A 26,463-nucleotide genomic window follows, 5' to 3' on the forward strand; every position below is an offset into this window, starting at 1 on the left:
TCTCTCAACATACGTATTTAAACATGTGCATAAGTAATTAAGGATTTCTTTTGATAAATACTCAGATCTACAATGACTTTCAAATTCAGCTGGTCTTTTCCTTTCCTAGCTGTCTGAACTAAGAGATTAAGAACAACTTTAACGTGGGTCTGTCATCACAGACACGATGGGGGGCGGGGGGAGAGGTGGTGACAAGGCGGCAGGAACCATTCAAAGAACTCAATAAGAAAACAGTTCTGCGACATTGCAATATTAAAAATTAATGTAGAATACCAATCAGTTAACAATGAACAGATTCTTAATTATTTTGGGATATTCCTCTAATAAGCAAGTTTCTTAACTTCTCTAAGCTTAAATTTCCTTATCTGTAAACGTAAAGGTAATGATGGAACCTATTCTGGAGTTGCTGGGAGGGTTAAACGGGAGAATGCACTAGAGCCTAGCTGTAGTAAATACTTTCCTGGTAAACAATTAGTAATTGCCACTATTGGCACTTTCTAATACCCATATTTTTGGCTTATGAGACGCTCAGATAAAGGAAGAGAGCAGGAAACTTGTTTTAATGACTTCTGCACCGGACGCTTCACTAATCTTTAAACCTCCCACGGGCGCCCCCCGGAGCGCCGCACACACCTCGGAGGGGCCCTCAAGCCCGGGCGCGCGCTGGTTCCAGTGCTCTCCGGCCACCTCGGCCGCGCCTTCACCCCGCCCAGCTCGTTCCGGTACTCCCCACCCCAAGGCCCTCAGCTCCCGACCTCGGGCGGAGAGACGCCAGCACCGCCCACCGGCCGCTACCCGAAAGCCCACGCTGCCTAACCACACTCGCCTCCCGCTGCCGCCGGGGGCGCTGGGAAGCCCAGGGGCGACGGTGTCGCAAAAGCGTCGCGAAGGCGTCCTTCCTTGGCGGCTCCTGGCCACCTGTATAAGCGGAGCGTGCTGGGTTTTGAAAACTGCTATGGAGGCTGCTGAGCTTCTCCGACGTTGCGGGGACTCCATGGAGAGGCGGCTTGCCAGTGCCCCAGGCTGTTGAGCTCTCGCCGCCTGTGTCCCCACGGCGCGGCCGCAGGGTCATGCTGGCTTCTCGCGTGGCTCGCGGCTCATGGGGGGCCCTTCGCAGCGCCGCATGGGCGCCGGGGGCGCGGCCGGGCAAGGGGCGCGCCCGTGGGTCCCTGCTACGCTCCGTGCCCGGCTGCCTAGGCTGCCTGGTGGAGCGTTGGTGGCTGCGCCCGGCCGCGCTCGGCCTGAGGTTGCCTGGGACCGGCCCGCGAGGCCACTGCTCGGGCGCAGGGAAGGCGGCCCCCGGGCCCGCGGCTGGAGGGGGTGCCGCCGCCGAGGCCCGGGCCGGCCGCTGGGGCCCGGCGAGCGCCGCCAGCCTGGTACGTATCGAGGAGGCGGCGGAGGGCGGCAGCACTGGGTCGTCGTCGCCGGCCCTCTCGGGGCTCGGACCTGGACGCGAATAACGTGCCCTGGCCGGCCCAAGTCGGACATTTCCGATCCAGAACCTGGGAACCGTTTCCCGAAGAGAAGTTATGGGCAGGTCATCATTATTCAGTTGGGAGGAATTTCAGGGGTGCCAGACGAGTCCACTGTCAGTCTCGGCGGTCAAGTTAGAATCCCTCCTTCCCTACTTGCCTTTCTGTCCGCACCTTTAGCGGGACCGGCCTCTGGATATTGCATTGGTAAAAATAGCCTTCACTTGTCTCATTAAGTCTATTTTTAATTCTCCGAAGCCATTCCCTAATGTTTAGGGCAAGTCAGTAGAAATCTTTAGAAAAGTATGTCAGCCTGTTTTGCTTGTGCAGGTTTGGTTCACTATCATTTGACCTTTGGTAACCTTAAGTATTATAAGATGAAGGATAATTAAGTTGTAATTAAAAGACCCTTTAATTTCTTACAGAAAAAGATTAAAGTCTTCTTGAGGTAACGGAACGAAATATCGTTCCACTTACCTGTTGAAGTAATTGCCCAAGCAGAAGACACCAGATCATGAATGTGGGAGAGCTTTTGATGTCATGTTAGCAAGACTCATGCAATTATTACATCTTCAATTGTTATGTCTTCAGTGGGCCCTTGTACTGCTTTTGTCAGTTGTACAGCATGGGTTGAGGTGGCCACATCCTGGCAGGGGTCTCAACTCCACTAATAGCTAAAGCATGTCGGAGTTTGAATGCTGGATGCTTTGAGGTTGCCGTATCGTGGCTGAAGTCCTTCCCAAGAACGGCAGTAGTGGTCGAGTATGCCACAGGTTATCTGGTTGGGTAATCTGAGATTAGCTCTCTTAATTCAATTTATAAAGGTTTACAAATGTAATGATTAGAAATTAATGAGGTACTTTAAAATATTTTATGTGGAGCTAAAAAGAACTCTTCACTGTTCCAACAACATTACAGTTCTGTTGATTAATTCTCCAAATGAAATAATCTGGCTATTTGCAGCTTCGTTTTTAATTTTGCCCTATGGATATTTCTGGTCATTTATTCTGACATTATGGATATTTGCCTTATGTATATTTGGGGCTGTATTCTGACCTTTTGCCTCGTGATTCCTTTTTTTCAGTCATGAACTATGTTGTTTTTTTTTTTTTTTTTTTCTGAGTTGCTGTAACATTAGATCAGTATTTGACTTATTCTGTACCACATTATGGTGAACAGGCTTATCTTTTGTTCTCTGGACTCTGAAACACTCTGGCCTTTGAACTTGAATTTGGAATATGTTCCAAGAATGTTCCCATTTCATTACATAATATGGCCCACCTTCAGTAAAAGGTCCTTGAGTAGTGGAGGTTTATACTGCTTCTTGGTTGGCAATTGTTTCTTAGAGAATTTGACGTTTTTCTGTAGTTTTGAATGGCAGTATTCTGCCATCTGACCCCAAAACAACCCCACTGTCTCTTCAAACTAAGGTGAACATGTGTTGCCAGTTTCTGTTTATAAACACAAATTTAGTATCTTTAGAAAACTGCCTTTTCTTACAGGACCGTTCCTGGAATTTTAAAAGATTTCTTTAGAAATGGAAACTGTAGGGGCGCCTGCGCGGCTCAGTCGGTTGAGCGTCCGACTTCAGCTCAGGTCCTGATCTCGCAGTTTGTGAGTTAGAGCCCCATGTCTGGCTTTGTGTTGACAGCTCAGAGCCTGGAGCCTGCTTCGGATTCTGTCTCCCTCTCTGCCCCTCTCTGGCTCATGCTTTCTGTCTCCCTCTCAAATAAACATTTAAAAAGTTAAAAAAAAAATGGAAACTATCGCTTTTTAAAAAAATCGAAATTAAGGTTCAGGTTATTTGGTTACTGATTAAGAGTAGGGTTAGTCTTGTTAGGAGACAGTCCCATGGGGTAGAATTGGCACCCTTCACCAGTGGGGAAAAAAATCCAGGCTTTAGGGAGACATTTTCCTGGTATTATTTCTGTATCCTGTTGGGCAGATTATCTTAGCTTCACTAGGCTGGGGCTTTTTAAAGTTGAAATATTCTCATGAAACGTTTTGTTTGGCAAGGAAGGAATGTTCTTCAGAGTAGCTGCCAAAGAGCCCTTTTGTTAGTGCCAACTGCAAACACCTTGCCTTTAAGTGAAGTTTCAAGGAATCATAAAACACTCAGATTCTAGGTGGGAATCTTAACATTTCATTTTCATGACTATTTTGAACAGATTTGCAGATTTTTTCTGTATTTCCTAAGGATCTCAATTGCTATTCCTAGCTTCATTTTCTTCCAGCAGTTATCCATTTAGGGATGAGATTATGGAATTAAATTTTTTTCTTCTTCATTCATATGTCCATACACCATAGCAGTTAGCCTTCTTTTGATGGGTATTTGCAGAGGAGTGAGGGAGGTTATTTGCAATTAGTGTTTTAAACCAAAAAATGCCTGGGGTTGATCATTTGGTGCTTTTTTCCCCTAACACTCTATTTAGACTGTCTACTTGAAGTATAAGACCTTCTTGAAATTACAATTAAAAAAAAATTTTTTTTTTAATGTTTATTTTTGAGAGAGAGAAACAATGTGAGAGGGGGAGGGTCAGAATCTGAAACAGGCTCCAGGCTCTGAGCTGTCAGCACAGAGTCCCACGCGGGGCTCGAACTCACGGACCACGAGATCATGACCTGAGCCGAAGTCGGCCGCTCAACCGACTGAGCCACCCAGGCGCCCCTGAAGTTACAATTTTAAAAGCAGAGTGTTGTAAGGTTTGACTTCAAATCATGAAGTCTTGACCTGTATGGTAGATGATATATGTTTGTTTTTTTTCTCTCTTTAGGTAGTGTGTGTGTATATATATGTGTGTGTGTGTGTATATATACATATACATATATATATATATGTGTATATATATATGCTCTGTATAGCAGACACTTTAGTCTGTGGGTTACGTGATATATCTCCATCTTCTGTATTCCAGACAGTTTTAGAGCTATGGTCTGTAAATAATAGATTGGATTTTAAAGCTCAAAATACTAAATTTAAAGTTTGTGTAGCTTCTGACTCCTAAGTTGGTGTATATATATTTTTCTAATATACTTAATTTAAAGTATGAGTTCATAGCATTTAATTTAAATTTTGTTGTCTTTACGTTTCAGTATGAAAACCCATGGACAATCCCAAATATGTTGTCAATGACGAGAATTGGCTTGGCCCCAGTTTTGGGCTATTTGATTATTGAAGAGGATTTTAATATTGCACTAGGAGTTTTTGCTCTAGCTGGGCTAACTGATTTGGTAAGTTGTAAATGCACTTTTTCTGTTTTGCTTCCCTTTCAAGTATCAGGGTCTCTGCTACAATGAAATATCACAGCCTTAAGTCTGCTTCTCCCTGGAAGGAAATCCTTAAGATGAATTTGACCTAGTACTTGGTATAACGACTTGGCTTTAGCATTTGTGTGGGACTCTTATTTTTTAAATGATCTAAGGAAGGAAGTGAAAGTTGTTGGGAGGTGTAGGAGGGGGTGCTTTTTGTTCTTGGTTTTTCACTTCTTTGGAAAAGAAAAACCCTTAGAAATTCCCAAGGAGCCAAGTATTTGCTTTAGGGATAGAAATAAAGGAAAGAAGTTGTGAAACTATTTTTCTATTTATTGTGATACCTGATCTGCAACAATAGTTGGTTTTACTGGTGGAGAGAGAGACAGTGGGTTAGTTGTTGTGGCCAGGACACTTGTAGAGGTCAGAGCTCTATTCAGGTTTATGCTGGGAGCAAGCCATAGGCACCCACACACATTTGGTTTCTGTTCCCTGTTCCCTGCTCTGCACCCCTCTGACCACCCAGCAGAAGATCCTGCCTTGGTCCAGGCATTAGACATCCTTCCTTCTTCTACTCCCCTAGTAGACAAGTGAGAAAAGAGCTACTTGACACACTGTTTCAGCTTTGGTAGAGGGAAGCATTTTTTCAGGTTATTTCAAATTAGAACTTGGCAAACATTTTATAAGAGAGGGCAACGTATGTATGAAATAGGCTTTTGTGGACTGACCAGCCAGCTGCGTGTATGACGTTACTTGTATTTATCACCCACCTTGTTGCATAATGGATTTGAAATGGCTTTTAAAACTATGTCCTACAAAAACCTAGTTGAGGGAAGTGGTGAAAAGATGGAGGGAAAATTTAAAATCAGAGCAAAGTTAGCCTGTAGAAATAGTATATTCTTGTACAAGGCTGATCTGAGATCCATGTGAGCACCTAGACAGTCAATAATGATTTGGTGCCTCTTCAAACGGATTTATGTTTGAAAAGCATTCCTTGATACTTACTTAGTGAGAATGAAGAGAAACTAATTTTCTATAAATAACAGTTATATAGTATCTGTAGTGTCAACTATTCCCTTTGAGGTTCACAGAAACAAAATTCCACCTGCCCGTTGGCATTGGTGAGCAACATAGAAGAATTAAGATAGAAGATTTTACAGGGTAAACAAAGGAGAACATTTGCATTGTTATATAGCATTTCCAAATATGCATCAAAAATTCTCTCAAAATGGTTCCTACTTCTTTTTTTCCAGAATTTAGCTCCTGTTTGTCACTATTTCTCCCCATTCTCACAATCTTTTTTTTTTTTTTGATCCCTGCTTTTGCCTCTGAAGTCTGAACGCCTTTACTCAGACACACTCCAAGTCTGTCAAAGGCCATTATATTGGTAATGGGGTTGTATTTTCTTTTTTTTTTTTTTTTAATGTAACAGATGAGATCTTTTTTAGTTACTCAATTTGCTCTTCTTTAACTTGTACCTTTAAAAAAAAATTTTTTTTAAATGTTTATAATTAATGTTTATTTATTTTTGAGAGAGAGAGACAGGCAGTGCAAGCCGGGGAGAGGCAGAGAGAGAGAGAAACTGAATCCAGAGCAAGCTCCAGGCTCTGAGCTGTCAGCACAGAGCCCGATGTGAGGCTCAAACTCAAGAACCATGAGATCATGACCTGAGCAGAATTCAGAAGCTTAACTGACTGAGCCATCCAAGCACCCCTCCTTGTACCTTTTTTTTTTTTTTAGCTGCCACATGTGATTGCAATATTCACTGAACTCAGGCCTCATTTGCCATATTTCTAAATATATATGAGAGTGTATGTGAAAACCTGAGTTATCTGGCACCATATTTCACATTTATTCTGTGGAGGTTTTGATATCCAGGTTGGCCACTGGGCAGATGGCTGGAGCCATGCAGGGTTTAAATGGGGATGGCAAGGCCTGATTGATATTGTATATGGGTAATAGGTTGTAGGAAGGTGAGAGTGGAAGCAAGAGAGGCTGGTTAGGAGACTTACAGTTACCTGGGGGAGTGGCAGTGGCTTGGCCTGGGGTGGGAGTTTGGAGAGAAGTCAATGGGTTTGGGATATGTTTTGAAGATAGAGTTGATGTCGATGGATTGCATATGTGCAGTGAGAAATATGTGTGATAGGCTGTTACTTTTTTGTTTTGTTTTCTTTTCAACAACTGATGCATGAAGGTAATAATTTTTGTGATGGGAAGCACTCAGGGTAGGACAGGGTAGAAAAATACCAAGAATGTCTGTTGAATATCTATGCTTGTTGACATAGAGGTATCAATTGGGTAGTTGAATATAGTAGTTTGGAGTTGGAAGAAGTCATGGTTGGAGGTAAATTTGAGAGTTGTCAGCATATGGATGATCAAGTCTGGGTGAAATTAAATGACTGGGTTAAAGAAGAGATAGGATCAGAGAAATGAGCAGTGAGTAGAGTAATAAAAAAGGAGCCAGGAAAGGACACTGAGAAAGAACAGCTGGTGAGCAAGGAAGAAAATTAGGCCATCAGATGTCCCAGAAGTTAAGTGAAGAAAGTACTTCAATTGCATTGAGGTCAAGTACGCTAAAAACGTAGAATACGTTGGTGACCTTTCTGACCACCATCTCTAAAGGAATGGGGACTGAATGGGTTGGCAACACATGTGAGGTGTAATGACAGAGACCTTGCTTTGAGGAAGTTTTGCTTTGAACGGGTACCGGGAAGTGTAGGGTCAAGGGAAGGTAGTTTTTAAACCTATATATACTGGGGAAATTTTTGTTGTTAATTAACTGGTTAATTAAATGACCAGGTAAAAAAGAGATTGATGATGCAGGAGAGATGGAGGAGGAGAAAGGCAAATCACAGAAGGGGAGAGGGCCTAGGATCAGGAATCAGGGAAGGCAGAGAGAATGTGAATGGATGCAGGTAAGGGGTGGATTTGCAGGTGGGAATATAAGGGAGTGTTAACAACCTGTTTCTATTTTTCAAGGAAAGTATAGATAAGAACATGAGTTGGAGTGAAGGAAGACTAGGCTTGAGGTGAGAACAACAGTATGAAAAGAGAAGGTAAACACAGGCAGGTATGGGATTTCCAGGCAGTACTGCATGCCCATGGGAGATTTGTGGTCCTGAATTTGAAGTGAGACCAGTTAGCCCATTTATGTATTCTTAAGCAATGGTCAGCTGCTTAGGTGCAGGCCTGGAGTAAATGGATAGTTGTGTGTAAGCAGGGTGAAGAGTGAAGTAAGGGAGTTAACAGATGTTTGCAAAGGAGTGGTGATGTTGATGACCTTGGAATCTAATGTGGGTGGAGGAATGGGGAGGACCAGATGGAATGGTGGTGGAAAAGTGGGAGATTAAGTTCCTCAATATCAGAAACTGAACTGAAACCTGAATCTTCCAAGGCCCCAGTACCCAGTTCTAGGTACTTTCTGTTAGACATTGTTACTTGTAGTATACTTAAGAAAAAAAAAAATAGGTTATTTTGGTTAGTGTAGTAATAGCTAGTAACTGCTGTTTTTGAGGATTTGCCAAGTACTAAACAAGTATTAATCCCCGTTATGTGCTGAAGACCATCAACCCTTTGAGGTAGGTTTTGCAGATAAGAAAGGGGAAACTTATGCCAAATAACTTCCCCAAGGTCACATAGGTAATAAATGGCTGAACCAGGACTTGAACCAGTTATGTTCTGCCACAGAGCAAGTTCTTAACCATTGTCCTGTACTTCTGTCTCTAACTCACTGGAATACTTGAGATATACAGAACTTATTTATCCTTTAAAATGTACCATGTTAAATTATGTCTAAGTTAATTTGATCTTTTTCCTTGGAAATAGGACTAGAAAATCCAAACATTTGTTGAAGCTTGAAGTTAAATGAGTGAAAGCCAAGTAGGGACTTGGAAAGCCAGAAAATAACCTCCCTTACTTAATGGGAATAGATGATAGATACTTGGTTTCGATTCATATTGTGACCCCAGGGTGATGAGATCTTCCCATTTGTCAAGTGAAACTTGAAGTCTGGATTTTTGTGGTTAATTTTTGAATATTTAAATGTTGGCAACGAATTTACATTTTTAAAAGTGCTGGGCAGGTTGAACAAAAGTCCTCCCAGGCCCGATTTGGCCCATTGATAACCATGTACACCCTCTGCTTTAAAATGCAATTTGCCTTCAGGAATAGTTAATAAGTAATTTGCATGTGAAAATTTTTATGTAGGCCAGGTACAGAGGATTGAGTTTTTTATTCATATACAGTCAGACCTGGAACTAACAGTTGCACGAAACAATAAAAAAAGAAAAATGATAACAGTGAAAACTTAAGAGTGTTGGATCATATCATAGAAAAGTAGGTAGGAGTGAGAGTCACAAGTCTGGCCTTGCAAGCAAAAGCAGCTATTTTGGCTGTAGTGAAATAGCCCAAGGCTTTCAAAGGGGAGGGGCTCCTAGTCCTTGTTCTGTCAGCCATGGTTTCTGTGAGTTTTATTTGGGTTCTTTACATCTTTAAATTTGCGTCTGAGTTCAATCCGCAAAAGGGCCTTATGAAAATATAAGAAATACCTGAAGGCCTTGAGAAAGAAAAGTACTGTAGAAAAGTGAAGTTATTTTCAGACCAGTTGGTAATTTGGAAGCTGAATATATACTAGTGAAAGAATGAGAAGGTTTGGGGGTAAGAAACAGAAGAGGTTTTATTAACTTTTTATGAAAATACAGTTGTTTTCTGGTATCTATTAACTTTCAAGGTATCTGCTCTGTACGGATCCTGACATTTATTAAAAAAAACTTCTATTTTCAGTTGGATGGATTTATTGCTCGAAACTGGGCCAATCAAAAATCAGCTTTGGGAAGTGCTCTTGATCCACTTGCTGATAAAATACTTATCAGTATCTTATATGTTAGCTTGACCTATGCAGATCTTATTCCAGGTAAGAACACCATCATGAGTACTTTTAAATAGCATAGGGAAGATTGACATTAGTCAGTTTAGGATTTCTCTTGATTGAGAGATAGATAATTTTTGTTCCAAAAGTATATTTTTCAACTTTAAACTATTTCCCTAATTTTAAATTATTGAATTGCTTTGCTTGTCAGGCTGTTATTTTACTTTAGAATTTATGTCCTCGTTATATTAGTAGAATGTGTTGTTTTCTTAGATTGTTGAAAGTTAAATTTAAGCAAATATTATTTCACAGTGCCAGTTCATATCAGTCTAGAATTTTTTGAAATAATATTTTATACCCTTATTGCCTAGTTTTTTGAAAGCAATTTAAAGTTTTCAGAAGTCTATTATATATTAAGTGCAATTTGATCATAAAAAACGAGAGCTTTGAAATCCTGAGGATGTCTATAAAACTTCACATTAGTATTACTTAGACACTGTTAGGGAGTTTCAAATCATATATAGTTTGTTCATATCTGAATACTCTTTCTAACAGAATTGTATAATCTTTTGCTTTGTATTTTGCATGCGCTTTTCTGTTGTTCATTTTCTACTTAAGCTGTTATTTCTTAGTTTTTCTCCCTTGGGTCAGATGAAACTGTTAATTTCCAAGTGTTAGAAATAGAATCTGAGAATAAAGAAAGCGCTGCCACATGGTCCTTCAATAAATAGCATGTTATTGACATTTGATAGGAAGAAGTGTAATGGTGTTTCAGTCTAGTATAGTTTCCTCAATATAGAGGCTTTTACTTTTAGGCTTTTAAATTCCCATAACAAATTAAAAATAAATCAGATTAATGTTTATATTTATGTGTTTCTTTGAAAGTCAGATTTTTGGTATGCATATGGTTGGGGGGTGTTGAAGGGGTAGGGGTACTCTCATTCTAATACAGTATGGGGGGAGGAAAGGAACCTAAGGAGCATTCTGTTGACACTGTTTAAAATCCAAATGATCTTGTGTGTGCATGTGTGCATGTGTGTGCATACTTTCATGACTCCGATTTTTTAGAGTTATTTTGTATTTTGTTGTATTTTATGGAGGTTGACCAGATATTTCACTTTTGAACATAGAATTTGTATCCAGGTTTTAGTAATTATAGATAATGTTGCTGTGACCTTTACCTAAATAATTGGTGTAGGTTGCTTTGCAAGCTGAGACTTCTCTTCTATTATTCTGGGAATTTCTGTTGTCTCTCTTCTGTGTGGGTCTGTTTTTCCAAGCTCCTATGGCTTCCTTGTTGAGATCTTCCTTTGGGTGGAGTACAGCCTCTAGTTGTTTCTTGTGCAAGGATGCAGTGTGGCAGCCAGCATTTTAGAGGTTCACAGTGTCTTTATTATACAGATTTCTAAGATATCTTTATTCTACCCTCCATACTTGATTGAGATTTGAATTGAGCATAATTTTCAATTGCAGATTATTTTCACTCAATTTTGAAGAATCCTGTTCTGTGGATTTCCAAATTCCATCATGCTATTGAGATATCTCATGCCATTCTGATACCTTTTTCTTGATATGTGATTATGTTTTGTACTGGAAAGTTTTTAGGAATTTTTTTTAATTCACATTTTTTCTAGTTGATGTTTTAGAAAAAAATTCTCTCCTAAAAATTAATTTTCTAGCTATTTCTGTGGTTACCCAGTTATCCCAGCACTTTTTATTGAAAAGTCTACTTTCCAGACTCATCGTACTGTCATATATACATGAGTCCATTTCTGGGTTGTCTGGTTATTCCCCACTCATTTGTCTATTTTTGCACCAGTACCATTCTTAATTATTATTGCTTTACTAAATAATAGAGCAAGTCCTTTGATATTCTTAACCCCTTTCCATTTTGTGTGTAAATTTTATTTTTTTAATATTTTTATTTTTTAATTTGTTTTTATGTTTATTTTTTTATAATTTTTTTTAATGTTTATTCATTTCTTGAGAGACAGAGACAGCATGAGCAGGGGAGGGGCAGAGAGAGAGAGGGAGTCACAGAATCCGAAGCAGCCTCCAGCTCTGAGCTGTCAGTTCAGAGCCCAATGCGGGGCTTGAACTCACTAGCAGTGAGATCATGACCTGAGCTGAAGTTGGACGTTTAATGGACTGAGCCACCCAGGCTCCCCAATGTTTGTTTATTTTTGAGAGAGAGAGAGAGAGAGAGAGAGAGAGAGAGAGAGAGAGAGAAAGAGAAAGAGAGAAAGAGCGTGCGCGAGCGTGAGCAGGGGAGGGAGAGAGAGAAAGGAAGATAAAGAATCTGTAGCAGGCTCCAGGCTCTAAGCTGTGAGCACAGAGCCTAATGCAGGCAGGGCTCGAACTCACAAACTGTGAGATCATGACCTGAGCTGAAGTCGATTAACCAACTGAGCCACCCAGGCACCCCTAAATATATATTTTTAAAGTTAATTTATTTAAGCAATCTCTAAACCGAACATGGGGCTTGAGCTCATGACCCTGAGATCAACAGCCTGATGCTCCACCAACTGAGCCAGCCTGGTGTTCCTCATGTGTAAATTTTAGAATCAGCTTTTCCAGCTCCCAAGAAAAACCTGTTGGAATTTTAATTGGGATTTCATTGAGTTTCTAGATCTATTTGAAAGAATTGATATCTTTACAATATTGATCTTCCAGTTCACAAGCATGATATATCTGCTCTACTTAGGTCTTTTTATAATGTCAGTATGTTAGTTTTCTTCAGAGAGGTAATAAACAATTTTTTATTAAATTTATTCCAAGTTGCTGGGTAATTTTGATGTTTTCTAAATGGTAGCTTTTACTATTTCATTTTCTCTTTTTTTTTTAATTGTTATTTTTGAGAGAGAGAGTGAGTGGAGGAGGGGTAGAAAGAGAGGGAGACACAGAATCCGAAGTAGGCTCCAGGTTCTGAGCTGTCAGTACAGAGCCTGATGTGGGGCTTGAACCCACAAAATGTGAGATCATGATGTGAGCCGGAGTCTGACGCTCAACCTACTGAGCCACCCAGGCGCTCCTCAACATTTTGCTATTAAATAAGGTATTTCCTATAGGGTTATGTAGATAGATCTCCTTTTTTCAGGTTATGGAAGTTCACTTCTCTTGGGAGTTTGCTGATAGTTTTTATTACAATTGGGTTTTGAATTTTATAAAATTCTTTTTCTTCATGTATTATGAGACTTGTGTTTATTTTCCTTTTAAGCTGTTAATATGTGATGAATTATATTTTTGATTTTCTAATGTCAAACCAACCTGAAATTCCTGCTATACATCTAACACGGTCATGATATATTATGAAAATATTGCTAAATTTGGTTTCTAATATTTTGTTGAGGATTTCATATCCATGCTCACGAAGTTGACTTGGAATTTTTTTCTCTGAATATCCTTGTTAGGTTTTAGTATCAAATTTATGTTAATCTCATAATAAGAGTTAGGAAGTCTACTTTTTTTCCCCATCTTGGGAGATGTTTGTGTGAGTTTGCAACATTCCCTCTTTAAATGTTTGGTAGAACTTATTGAATTGAGGACTGGAGTTTTCTTTAGGAAAGAGTTTTCAAATAGGTGATTCATTTTTTTTTTTGGTTATAGGATAATTCAGATTTTCTGGTTCATCTTTTGTCTGTTTGGTAAGTTATGGTGTTTTTCTAAGAACTTGTCCATTACAGCTCCATTTATAAAGATTTACCGTTAACTATTTGGTATCCACATTAACTTTGATGTCTGTAGGGTATGTAGTGATGCCCCCCTTTTCATTCTGATTATTAGTTCTTTGTCTCTTCTTTTTTCCCTTGAATCGTCTTAACAGAGGTGTGTCAGTTTTATGAATCTTTTCAAAGAACCAATTATGGGTTTTGTCTGATAGGCTTACTCCATTAAATCTTGCTTTTTAAAAAACATTTATTTATTTTGAGAGAGAGAGCACAAGTGAGAGAGGGGCAGAGGGAGAGGGAGAGAGAGAATCCCAAGCAGACTCTGCGCTGTCAGTGCAGAGCCCAACATAGGGCTTGATCCCATGAAATGTGAACTCATGACCTGAGCTGAAATCAAGGGTTGGTCACTTAATTGACTGAGCCACTCAGACACCCTTAAATCTTGCTCTTTCATTTATTTCTCCAGGTTTCCTTTGCTGTTCTTTCTCTAAATTCTTTAGATCAGTTCTGTTTAGTAGAAGTAAAATGGGAGCCATATATGAAATTTAAAACTTTCTAGTAAGTATATTAAAAACAAAAGGGAATAAGTGAAAATAATTTTAATAATGTTTAACCTACTGGATGAAAAATATTGTCATTTCAATGTGTAATCAGTAAAAAAAATCAGTGAGTTTTTTTCATATTATGCTCTTAAAAGCCAGCATGTAGTTTTCATTTATAGCACCTGTCATTCAGACTGGCCACATTTCAGGTGCTTGTGGCTATTGTATTGAACAGCACAGCTGTAAATGAATATTTAACTCATTGCTTTTTAGCTTCTCTAAAGTTCACATTTAGGGCGGGCTATACATTTTGTCTTAAGTATCACTTTCACTGCATTGCATCTGTTGATATGAGTATTTTTGCCATTATTGAGTTCAAAATAATCTATTTCCATTTTAATTTTTTTCTTTGGCTTATAGGGCTATTAGAAATGTATTTCATAATTTGTGGGGTTTTCTAGGTATCTTTTTATTATTAATTTCAAGCATAATTACTTTGTATCCAGAGAACATGCTCGGATTTTAGTAGCGCTTTAGCCCAGTATTCAAATTTTATAAAAATTTTATGTGTGCTTCAAATGAATGTGTATTCTGGGGCACCCCGGTGCCTCAGCTGGTTAAGCGTCTGACTCTCGATTTCAGCTTGGGTCATGATCTCTCACTTTCTGAGATCCAGCCCCATGTCAGGCTCCGTGCTGATGGTGCAGAGCCTGCTTGGGATTCTCTCTCTCTCTCTTTCTCTCTCCCTCCCTCCCTCCCTCCCTCCCTCCCTGCCTATTTCCCTCTCTCTCTCTCTCAAAATGGATAAACATTTAAAAACAAACAAAAACAAACGAATGGGTATTCTGTAGTTAGTTGGTGATGTTCTGTAGTGATGTTCTGTATACATCCAGTTGGTCAGATTTTAAATCCTGATGTTTAAATCTTTACTGACTTCTTTTTTTCTGTTTGATCTGCTTGTTTCTCAGTTACTGAGAGAGTAGGTTAGTTTTTCTACTTTGTGTCAAGTTTTCCATGATTTTTCTTTGTAGTTCCTATTTTTGCTTTGTGCCTTTTGAAGTCCTGTTAAGTGTATGTGAATTAGATTTTTGTGTCTTCTTGGTAAATTGAATGTTTTATTATGAAGTGACCCTCCATATCTTCAATAATGATTATTGCCTTAAAGTGTGTTTTGTTGAATATTATACCTCCACTAGCTTACTTTTGGTCAGTGTTTGCCTGATAGATAAATCTTTCACTTTCAACTTCTCCATATCTTTATATTTTAGATATTTCTTATAAATAGCATATAGATAGATGCGTTTTCTCTATTTTATCCAGTCTAACACTATTTTGTGTTTCAACTGGAACATTTAATCCATTAACATTTATTGTGATTACTAATATTTGTGTAGCAGTCTTTATTTTATGTGTTCTATTTGGCTCATATGTGCTTTTCTATATTTGTATATATCTTTTACATTATACTTGTTTTCCCTGTGTGCCAGTTTGGAAGTGTTACACTCTGTTTTCATTGAGTTATTCTCAAAATTATATTATGCATCCTTATCAAAGTTCAGTGTTAACAAATATGCACTCTGGGCACTGGCAGGGCTTGAGAATGCTTTACCTCCATTTATTCCTTTTTCAACTTAGTTTATTGTTGCCATACTTTGATTTTATATACTTCTTAAACCCACATGATATTGTTTATACAGTATTCATTTAGATGTATCTTCATATTTACTTTTTTCTGGCTTATATTTTTGGTGTATGTCACACCTTCCATCTGGGATCATTTTCCTTTTGTCTAAAGTATATCTTTGGAAATTCTTTTAATACAACTCAACTGGTGGTACATTCTTGTCTTTAGTTTCTCTGAAAATATTTTTATTTTGCCTTTATTCTTTTGTATGTATAAGAACATTTAAGTTCTACTCGCCTGGCAGATTTCAGTTAATACAATACTGATACAGTGTAATCAACTCTAGTTACCATATTCTACATCAGATCCCTGGACCATATTCATCTTAAAACTGGAAGTTTGCAGCCTTTTATCAGTTTCTTCCTATTTCTCTCCCATCCTCCAGCCTCTGGCAACTACTTTTTTACTTGCTATTCCTATGAGTTCAACTTTTATTTTATTTCATTTTTTTTAGATTCCACATATAAGTGATACTGGGCAGTGTTTGTCTTTCTCTGATTTTGCCTTTGTTCTTGAAGGATATTTTTATTGAGTATAGAAGTCTAGGTTGGTAGCCATTTCATCGTATTTAACATATTGTTCAGTTATCTTTTCATTTCCATTATTGGTATATAAGAAATCAACTGCTAATCCATTTCTTTTTTGAAGTTAACTTTTTTACTCTGGCTGTTTTTAAGATTTTCTCTTTGCCTTTGGGGTTTTCCACAGTAATATATCTGGTTATGAGTGTCTTTTTTATTGATCTTGCTTGGGATTTGTTGGGCTTTTTATGATGTCCTTAGTCAGTTGGAATTAAAGTAGTTCTTACTAACAAACAGAATGGGGAAATTTGTTTCCTCTTCCCATTCTCTTTGTGACTTTATGTCTTTTCATTCCTTCACTGTCATTTTAGAAGGGTTTTAGGGGGAGAAATGTATATATGTTGTCTTAGCATTTTGTTATTTTTATACTGCCTGCATTTTTGTAAAAGTTCCATCCACCTTGGTTTGAATAGCTTTGTTTTGCCGAGAGTAAAAAATGTGCTTCCTTCCTCAGCTAGGGTAATTCCACTTTTCTTGCTCTTTCTATGGGAGGGGAGATAAGGATGAAAAAAACTTACTTGATTTATTACACTTAAAACAGTCTGGGATGTGAGTCTAAGTTAATTTCTACTGTGTATGTATTCTGCCACATTTACTAAATAGTGATTTCCATTCTTTTCATTATATTATTACTGGTTTACTGTATAGCAAAATGTTATTGCTGGTTTAAGTCCATTTCTGGAATAATTATTCTGCTAAATTAAATTTTATTGTTTTCAATGCAGTAACCTATGATATTGATAGTACCACTTGTAATATGTAAAAGTGGCTTTGTTTTATTAATTTCCCTTGAATGCTAATAAAACTTGCCAATGATGTACGTCTTTGTTGCAGACATTCACCTATGTTTCAGACAGGGTTAGCAAGTAAGGAGGAAACCTTGGAACAATACCTGACACATTTTTACACATTTCTACCCCCACTAACACACTATCATACTCTGATAGGCAAAGTGGAAGCTGCTTTAGCCTTGGAATAAGAGGGAAGGGAAGGCTGGAGAGAAAAGAGGAGCAGTTAGAAGATACAAAAGCCAGGGACCTGGATAGAATTGCCCAAAGAACCAAAGTAAGAGCCTGTATATGTGCTGTCAGTGTATAATAAGAGGCCTTAGAGATCACCCGGTGCTGCGGTAGGGTTCCAGCCTGGCCATACGTGAAAATCCCCCAGGGAGCTTTCATCTGCGCTTTTATGAAACCCTCCCAGGGTGATACTGTGGTGGGCAGTCAGTTTAGAGAGCACTTGATTTTTGTTAACAGTCCTTTCCTCCAGGCTGTTACAGATGGTAAGCTGAGACCAGAGATGCTAATTGCAACTCACACTGCTGGGTTGGAGCTGAATACACTGACCTCAGCATAGGCTGTGAATCCTGTAGACCTAGGTTCCGTTCCTGACTGTACTACTTACTAACTGGTGACCTTGGCCAGATTATATAATCTGCCTGAGGCTTGTTTTCCTTATTGGTAAAAAGGGGACAATGATGGTCCCTATTTTGTGGAGTTGATATGTAGATTAGATGACAATATGTATGAATTGCTTCAAACAGTGCCAGATGCTCAATAAATGGTAGTTTTGGTGGTTAATAGAACAAGAATGCGCGTCTTTGCAGTATATTAAATTGCCTCATCTTTTTTTGTAGAAGCTTCTTATTTAGGATTGATAATATTCCTTTTTCCTCTATGATGACACAGTAACAGGTGTTTACTCTCTTCTAAAGTTGTGTTTAGGACGTTTACTATATGTAATTTGCATGAGTTTGTTGCATCTTAAAATCTGATGGGTTCTGTCAGCTAATGACTGCTGTTGAAAAGTTTGTTTTACAAACACGAAAATTCTCCTAAAATCGTGACTGGCTTCTTCTGTTATTTGACTCCTACAGCTGTGTCTTCTGTGTGCTCCAAGTACCATGATCATTTTTTCTTTGAAATAGTCTTGTCATCAAGGACTAGGCCAAGGATCTACCCATACATCATAACTATAACCAACAGAGATTTAAATGTTAAATCTGTAGTTAGATTTTGTTCAAGTTGCAAAACCAATAGAATGGCAGAACTGGAGAGGACCATAAATAAACATGATCTCAAAAGTAATTCGTAGAAAAACTGTTCGAAAGTATAATGGAAGGGATATTCGTGACCCTGTTATTTTAGTTTGAAACAATTTAACTGAGTGTCAGGATTTTTTTCTCTTCTTAAAACAATTTTATTTATTTATTTTTAGAGTGAGAGTGCTTGCATGTATACGCATGTGCAAGCAGGGCAGGGACAGAGGGCTAGGGAGAGAGAATCTCCAGCAGGCTCCACATCCAGTGTAGAGCCCGATGCAGGGCTCCATCTCAGGACTGTGAGATCATGACCTGAGCCAAAATCAAGAGTTTAAGGCTTAACCATCTGAGCTACCCAGGCACCACTTTTCGCTCTCTCTCTCTCTTTTTTTTTTTTTTTTATCATTTTTTAAATAAAGTTTATTTATATTGAGAGAGAGTGTGCTTGGGAGGGGTGGAGAGAGAAAGAAAGACAGAGAGAGAGAGAGAGAGAGAGAGAAAGAAAAGAAAGAAAAGAAAGAAAAGGAAGAAAATATCCCAAGCAGGCTCCCAACTGTCAGCACTGAATCTGATTGATGCGGGGCTTGAACATGAGATCATGACCTGAGCCTGAACCGACTGAGACACCCAGGTGCTCTGCCCCTTTTCTCTTAAAAAAAATTTTTTTTTCTAATAAAAGCAGTATATGTTCTTGGCTAAGACTTCCTGCAGCATGGAGGATGTGAAGTGAAATAAGACCTCCGCCCTCCCATTGTTATTCAGCAAGAGAGTTCTTTGGGTATCAGTCTAAAATATTTTGCTGGCTCTTGCTCTGGGGCCATGCTATAGAACCTTAAGAATAATGAGAAAACTATTAACAGGTTAAATAAGAATTTATTGAATGAATGGGCAGGAGAAAAAAATAGCAATTGCAGGGGTAGGAACTGGCCAGACACGAATTAAAATATTTGGCTTCTCCATAAGTGGTACATATAGCAAATTTTACTGCTTATAAAATAGTCCAGAATGCAGAAGCCATCAGAGCATCTGAGTCACCATAATAAAGTCTTCCAGTAACCTTTCCAGTCTTCACCGTCCCATTCGTTCCACGTAAGTATAGTGATCATGGTGATCATTTTTCCAAATTCACAAAGCTGAGAAGTAACAAAGGAGATTGTGGGGACTGAGTAGAGCTGACACTTAATAGCTACAGCTTAAAAACATATGTAAGAAGGAAAAGAGGCAAGAGGATCAACATTCTGAAAAGCAGACGTAGACTTTTAAAAGCCATAGTCTGTTCTTCACTTGGCTTGAGATAGGTTAAAGAAGAACATAAAAATTACTGGTTCACTACAAGGTCCCTAAACCATCAATAAGTATTTATTATAACATTTTTATGTATGTGAAACACCAGTTTATATTAAGGTTGAATGAGGCTTTAGAGTAAGTGTAATATCAGTAATTTTCAAAATCCCAATCAGAATTATTTTTTGTACTTCATTTTCAGTTCCACTTACTTATATGATAATTTCAAGAGATGTAATGTTGATTGCTGCTGTTTTTTATGTCAGATATCGAACTCTTCCAACACCGGTGAGTTTGTTTAAAAAAAATTCTTTTACTATTACTTATAACTTAAGGCAAAAAAAAAAAAAAAAAAAAAAAAAAAAAGAAAGAAAGAAAAGAAAAGAAAAAAACCCCACTATATTGAATCCAGAGTTTCACTTTATGGGAGTAATTTATGGCCATTAGTTTTTGATCCATTTACCAAGAATATTTTAAAAACACACGCAACTGTTATCTTGCTATTTGAATCACCTAATATGGTAGTTGTTCAGTGAACATGTGAATGACCAATTTTAAAAGTGCATGTTTCATAACCAAATTATGGAAAGAGCCCAAATGTTCATCGACTGATGAATGGTTAAAAATGTGGTATATATGTACAATGGAATATTACTTGCTAATCAAAAAGAATGAAATCTTGCTGTTTGAGACAATGTGGATGGAACTAGAGTGTATTATGCTAAGCAAAATAAGTCAGAGAAAGACAAATATATTATTTCACTCATATGTGGGATTTAAGAAACAAATGAACATAGGGGAAGGAAAGAAAAAATAACAGAGGGAGGCAAACTGTAAGAGACTGTTAAATACAGAGAACAAACTGAGGGTTGCTGGAGGGGTGATGGGTGGGGAGATGGGCTAAATGGGTGATGGGCATTAAGGAGGGCACTTGTTGGGATGGGCACTTGGTGTTATATGTAAGTGATGAATCACTAAATTCTACTACTATACTGAAACCAGTACTGCACTATATGTTAACTGTCTTGGATTTAAAGTTATAAGTTTATAAGTCAAAACATTTTTAGTTGATAGCACATAAAACCCAGACCAGCTAGCCCTGTCCCTAGCAGCAAACTGTTAGGAGTTTTTGTATAACCAAGCCCCTTTTGCTGTCTGATTTAGCCTCTACTATGGATTTGTCTAGATCTAGTTTTTAAAATCACAGTGTAATGGTTTGTTTGCATGTTCATTGTTCTGCGATGTTTGAGCACGTAGGGATTGCATAATAACCTCATCTTTTGATTCTCAGTGCAGTGAAAATAGCAGTATTTTATTAATTTTATTTTTTAGTCTATGAGAGAAAATACCATAAGGGAGATTTATTGAGTTTATGTAGAAAAAAGATGTAATCAAGTAGACTTTATGATAGGTACTATGTTAGAGTTTTATAGGGATTGAGTAATCTATAAATTAAAAAAAAATCTGTTTCAGTAACCTGTGTATGACTTAAAAGGAATATAGACACTGCTCATTTAGGGTAATAAAAGAAGATGCAGGTAAAGGGCTTGCCTAACATAGAACCAGGCATGTGGTAAATACTCAGTAACTGTTACCTACATATAATACCAAAATGTTTTAAACTTGAATGATAAATTCAATAAACTTTATCTTTTTGTCCTCTGCCAGCGAACACTTTCTAAGTATTTCAATCCTTGCTATGCCACTGCTAGGTTAAAACCAACTTTCATCAGCAAGGTAAGAGATACACATGTCCTTTTAAGTGACTCCCCTGTGAATGGTTATTAAAATGAGTGTAAACCTCAGTCTGGAGCAGCTGACAATGAGACAAATTTAAATGCCCTGACTGCATGGGATAGAGAGTGGGGTCATTAACCCAGTTCTTTTTTTCTTTCTAGCTTTTTGGGTCTTTAGTATATGCGTTGTATTTTCTATTGGTGGTCTGAGCATCTAAGTTTCTGAATGAGGTATTAGGGCCACTGTTTAGGGAAGGTGGAGGAGGTGGAAATGTAATCACAGCTTGATTGAGATACAAAAATATAATGGAGGTTCTTTTCTGGTTTCATTACCCACCTTTCTGTGGTGGAAACACCATAAAATTGGGCCCTTCATTTTCAAGATTGATTATTCCATGGAAAAGATAGGAACAAGTTTTCAGTACTGATAAACCACTGCTCCTCTTAAGTTGTCCATCTGTTTTTCCTGAGCCCTTTTTAGGACAGTGACTGTGCCAATCTTTGCATACAGAGAGCGCACTATTAATGCCTCTCACGGCATGTTTGTTTTTCTAGTGGCCTTGATAACTTTATTCTTTTGCCTTGTCCCTAAGTTAGGGACACAGATCATCTTTGGGACAGAGGGGTTAAATACTTTTATACCTAAAACTCCCTGGGGTTGACTTTTATCTACACTGATGGTGTGGGGTTTTTTCGTTTTTTGTTTTTGGATTTAAATGACTTATATTTGTATTAAGTACAGCAGTTTGAGTGTAGCACTGTTTAGAGAGTGACTTAAAGAGGTGCAAGAAGTTCTCCAGACAATTTTATTATTTATTTTTATTTTTGTTTAATGTTTATTTTTGAGAGAGCGAGAGAGAGAGGGAGAGAAAGCATGTGCACATGAGCATGGGACGGACAGAGGGAGAGGGAGACAGAGGATCGAAGCAGTCTCCTCGCTGATGCAGAGCGCCCAGTGTGGGGCTCCAGTGCATGAACTGTGAGATCATGACTTGAGCCAAGGTTGGAAGCTTAACCAGGCTCCCCTCACTATTTATTTTTTAAGATGAAGTGGAGTCCTTGTTTTTTGGTTGCAGATTGTACTCTAGAACAGAGATGCTTCTGTGCATGTTTCCCAGTGCTTCATACTTGACACACTTCCCAGCATGCTTCTCAGGATGAGGAGGCAGTCTCCAGTGCATTTTTGGTTCTGTTTTCTTCCTTATCTCTTCCCTGCTGTCTTGTAATGTAGGGAAACCTACTCATTTCTTCCAGGGCCTCTCTTATGGAGATGAGTGCATTTCAGTTTTCTGACCTCATAGGGTTTGCTGTCTGGGCAAGTGAAGGAGCACCAAATGAAGTGCTGGAGAATCTGGGTTCTAGGTTTGTTCTGTAACCTGCCGTGACTGCAGGCTAGTCACTCAGCTCATTACATTTTCTGTGAAGAGGTAGCTTTATTATTTCCACATTCACGGGGCTATTTTAACAGACAACTGAAAAAGGCAAAAAACTTTGCAACATTATTGAATTGCCATGGAAATTCAAGGTAGTAGTATTTTCTGACAGATGCCCTTATCCTCACTGTCAAGGGCAGCTGTTCAGACAGAGGAGCTGGTTAGTGAAGTTCACCCTTTTGTATGCATGCCAGCTTCTTTGGCAAGGATATTACAACATCAAGCATGCTGAGGGTATGTTATGTTACATCGTGATGGGCTGTGCCTTTGTCTTTTGAGCTTGAAACAGGATCTGGTTGGCATTGTTCATTTATGACTCCTTTTTTTTAGGTAAACACAGCAGTCCAGTTAATCTTGGTGGCAGCTTCTTTGGCAGCTCCAGTTTTCAATTACGCTGACAGCATTTATCTTCAGATACTGTGGTAAGCTAAATTTAGAATTACTGTCTTCGAATGTCAGCAAATTGGCTTATTATGGTAGTCTTAGAATTATCAGTTCTTATTGTGTTTATTGAGCACCAGCTGGGTGAAGCTGTGGGCGGTATTTTATTGTATAATTGATAGTATTCTTAAATTTACTATCAAGCATGGGATGTAGAAATTACAGTTTTCATGCAAGTTAAAAGGGTTGAGACGTATAGATAAAGTAAGTATTGGGATTTTGGAGGAGGGAAAGGTACTTGGTTCCAGGTAGGGAGAAGAGGGAAAGCTTCAGGGAGCAAGTGGCGTTTGAGCAAGAGGTCTAGTGGGTTTATACAGGGAGAGAAGGGCGTGGGTGGGGTGGGGGGTAGGCCATTGAGGTGAAGGACTGACCTGAGCAGAGTCAGGAGTAGGAGAGCAGGTAGGGGAAAGTGCATCCAGCCTAGTGGCATAGGGACGTAGTGGGAGGGAAACTTGGAGAAAGGAGTTTGATTTTTATTTTATTGTCCTTACTTAGAGCCTTAACGTATCACCTTGAAAATATGTCAAATTCAAATGTTCAGAGTCCAGATGTGCCACAGTGATACTGAGGCACTGTATTGTAGTGCACTTTAAAACCTTTCCTGATGCAGTCTGAGCCAGAGAATGGTTAACCAGTTAAGCTAAAGAAGCATAAAAATGATACACATGCTAACCATTTTATTTTCTAAAATATAAGTGTACATTTATTCTGATTCATCCTACATCTTCTGATATAGGACCAATGCCTTTTCTTTGAGTATTGTTCCATCTGTGGGAGTTTTCCTCTGTGAATAAACTACATTCCTAATATAACCTGATTTTTACTTGCTGCTTCTTTGAACTTTTTTTTTTTTTTTTAGTTTATTTATTTTGAGAGAGGGAGAGAGCACATAGGAGTCGGGGAGGAGCAGAGAGAGAGAATCCCAAGCAGGCTCTGTGCTGCTTCCTAAGACTTTTACAAAGCAGTCTAAGTACAGAAACTTTCTAGATTTTTACCATTTTTTCTGACCTTTCAACAATCATATTGCCTCCTTTGACAGTAGTTTTTAGCAACTCACTTTGTTATAAAGTGTTTCCAAGGCATCCAACTTAGTTCTCAGAAATAGCACCTCTTCTTACATGTATGTTTCATTGGTTAGGTGTGAATTTAGATTACCAAGCTAGCACAGACAGCTTTGGGATGAAACAAAAATAGAGTCTCAGTGATCTCGCTCTTGGCTACTGGAAGCAGACATGCACAGGTGCACCCGTTAGGGCATAAGCACTCAGCAAGCCATGAGCATCACTCAGTAACTTCAAAGAGAATCTGGTTAATTTGGCTCTTCACTTAAGGAAAAATTGTTTAAAAAAAAAAAAAGCTGGAATTATTTAAAATGACCCTAGAATTCTGCAGGAAGGGGCTCCTGGGTGGTGTAGTAGGTTGAGTGTCCGACTCTTAATTTCAACTTAGGTCATGATCTCACACAGAGTTCATGGGTTTGAGACCCACATCCATGCTGTCAGCAGAGCCTGCTTGGGATTCTCTCTCCCCCTCTCTGCTGAGATCTCCCCCACTCACACTCTCTCCCTCAAAATAAATAAATATTAAAAGAAAAAAGAATTCTGCAGGGAATAAAAGCCTAATATTCTAAGCAAGCATGCAGCAGTGGACAGAGCACATGGGCTCTAGAGATAAAACCATGCCAGGCTCCCACAGTGTTCTGTGGCCCTGAGCAAAGTTCTCTGGCACTCCGTTTGCTCCTCTGTAAGATAAGGTTGTGAAAATAAAACTATAGCATAAGACAGCTAGAGTAATGGCTGGGTAAAAGTGACAGTTGCTAGTATTATTTCTTTTCAGGCTCATTAACTAGATTAACTCTGTTTGACATTACTAGTTCAAATGAAATCTTGTAAGCAGTAGCTTTAGATTGTTGTAGCTAAAAGAATTCCACCCATAGCCCGTTTGCTTTTTAAAGAACTATTAAACGTATTCTCTGTGATTCTCATGGTTACTGTTGTTTAGACTTGACAATTAAACTTTCTTTCTTTCTTCCATAAAAGGTGTTTTACAGCATTCACCACAGCTGCATCCGCTTACAGTTACTATCATTATGGTCGAAAAACTGTTCAGGTGATAAAGGGCAGATGAAGGTCATCCAGCATCATTAGCAAGGAAGCAATATGCATCATTGGTGGCAGGGCCGGTGGAGACCCACAGGACTTTCCATATTTGGGTGTTCAGCTTGAAAAAGGACTTGTCAGAACAAACCATGTCGTCAGAATTTAAGTAATGTGCATTGAAAATCAGCTTGATCATGGGCATATGCAGAATTTCCAATGTATTTTTAAATACAAATAAAACTATAATTTAGAATTTTTTATCTTAGGTTTCTTGATTAATTTATAAGGTACCAATTATTCCAATTATTGTCAGTCACTTTTTAATACATTTTTTAAAAACATAGTCCAGAGCATGGAAACTGAAGAGTTGCCACTTCTGTTTAACAGAATTTAGATTGCTTACAAAGCACTAGGGAATTTCCTGGATTTACGTATCTATCCTACACAACTTGGCTACACAGTTTTATGTTTGATTTTTAGAACTGTGTATACATTAATAGTTCGTGTGGTTAATATTTGATCATTTAGGATAATGACAATAAAGGTAGCTTAGTTATGGATGAAGTAAACTTGTAAAGAGACTTAAAATGCAGTAAGTTTTGAAAATTATAGGATCAAAATAGAAGGTATTGAAGTCCATGTTCAGTAGTCTTCCAGCCTCTCAGGTGCCTAATAGTTTATGTATCAGGATAACAAGTGACAGAGGTGGTTGAAATATGAAAACATGTCCATTAGCCTGCACCATCCAGGAGGCAGTGAGTTACATCATGCCTTCCACTGTTTCTAACATAGCAATGTTTGTATGTTACTGGAACCTGTACCCATGTTATGTAAATAATATGAAACTGTATATTTTTCAAAAGTTTTTTTAAATTTTGGGGAATCTTTTGTTAAGATGTTAAAGGAATAAAAGAGCTGGAAAAGTCCCTTCGGTGGTGGTGGTCTGTATAACATGCTATGAGCCTTGCTCTTGTGTAAGTTTTCTGATTCATAAAATCCATTCAGATATATCACTCGCACTGTCATTGTAAAAATAACTTTTGGGGGACCATCTGACTTACAAGTCCTTACTCTGGCTACACCATCATGTTTGGAAGAGTGGGAGATGCAGGGAGAGAGGGGAGGAAGACCATGGCTGTTGCTGGTTTCTTCCTCTTAACAGTGGAGGCCTGTTGCTGCCCCCTGTCCCAAGTGAAATATGGAAGTGTGCAGTGAGATTATCCAAACACAGCTTATTGAGCTGTGTTAAATTAAGATGCGAAGTTATAAGCAAAATTCACGCGTCTTGGTGCTGGCATCCTTGGATCAGTGTGTCCCTCAGTCACATTCAGTCCTGGCTTCCTTGTTTCCAGACTAGCAGCTGAGT

General features: G+C 38.6%; 1 protein-coding gene across 2 annotated transcripts; it reads left to right on the plus strand.

The window, feature by feature from the left end:
• The first annotated feature begins 928 nt into the window (after positions 1-928).
• CRLS1 (cardiolipin synthase 1) lies at positions 929-26,023 on the plus strand. Of its 2 annotated transcripts, none has more exons than XM_023251446.2 (7): positions 929-1,376; positions 4,566-4,703; positions 9,504-9,633; positions 19,591-19,676; positions 21,057-21,125; positions 22,888-22,979; positions 25,038-26,023. In XM_023251446.2, exons 1-7 carry the CDS (start codon positions 1,071-1,073, stop codon positions 25,123-25,125), a joined length of 909 nt encoding a protein of 302 aa, XP_023107214.1. In that variant the 5' UTR covers positions 929-1,070; the 3' UTR covers positions 25,126-26,023. The 2 variants fall into 2 exon arrangements, with proteins under 2 accessions (XP_023107214.1, XP_003983794.1); XM_003983745.6 differs by lacking the exon at positions 929-1,376 and adding an exon at positions 1,940-2,245.
• Positions 26,024-26,463: the final 440 nt, after the last annotated feature.

This window comes from Felis catus, chromosome A3 (assembly GCF_018350175.1).
Source record: "Felis catus isolate Fca126 chromosome A3, F.catus_Fca126_mat1.0, whole genome shotgun sequence".
Classification (NCBI taxonomy): domain Eukaryota; kingdom Metazoa; phylum Chordata; class Mammalia; order Carnivora; family Felidae; genus Felis; species Felis catus.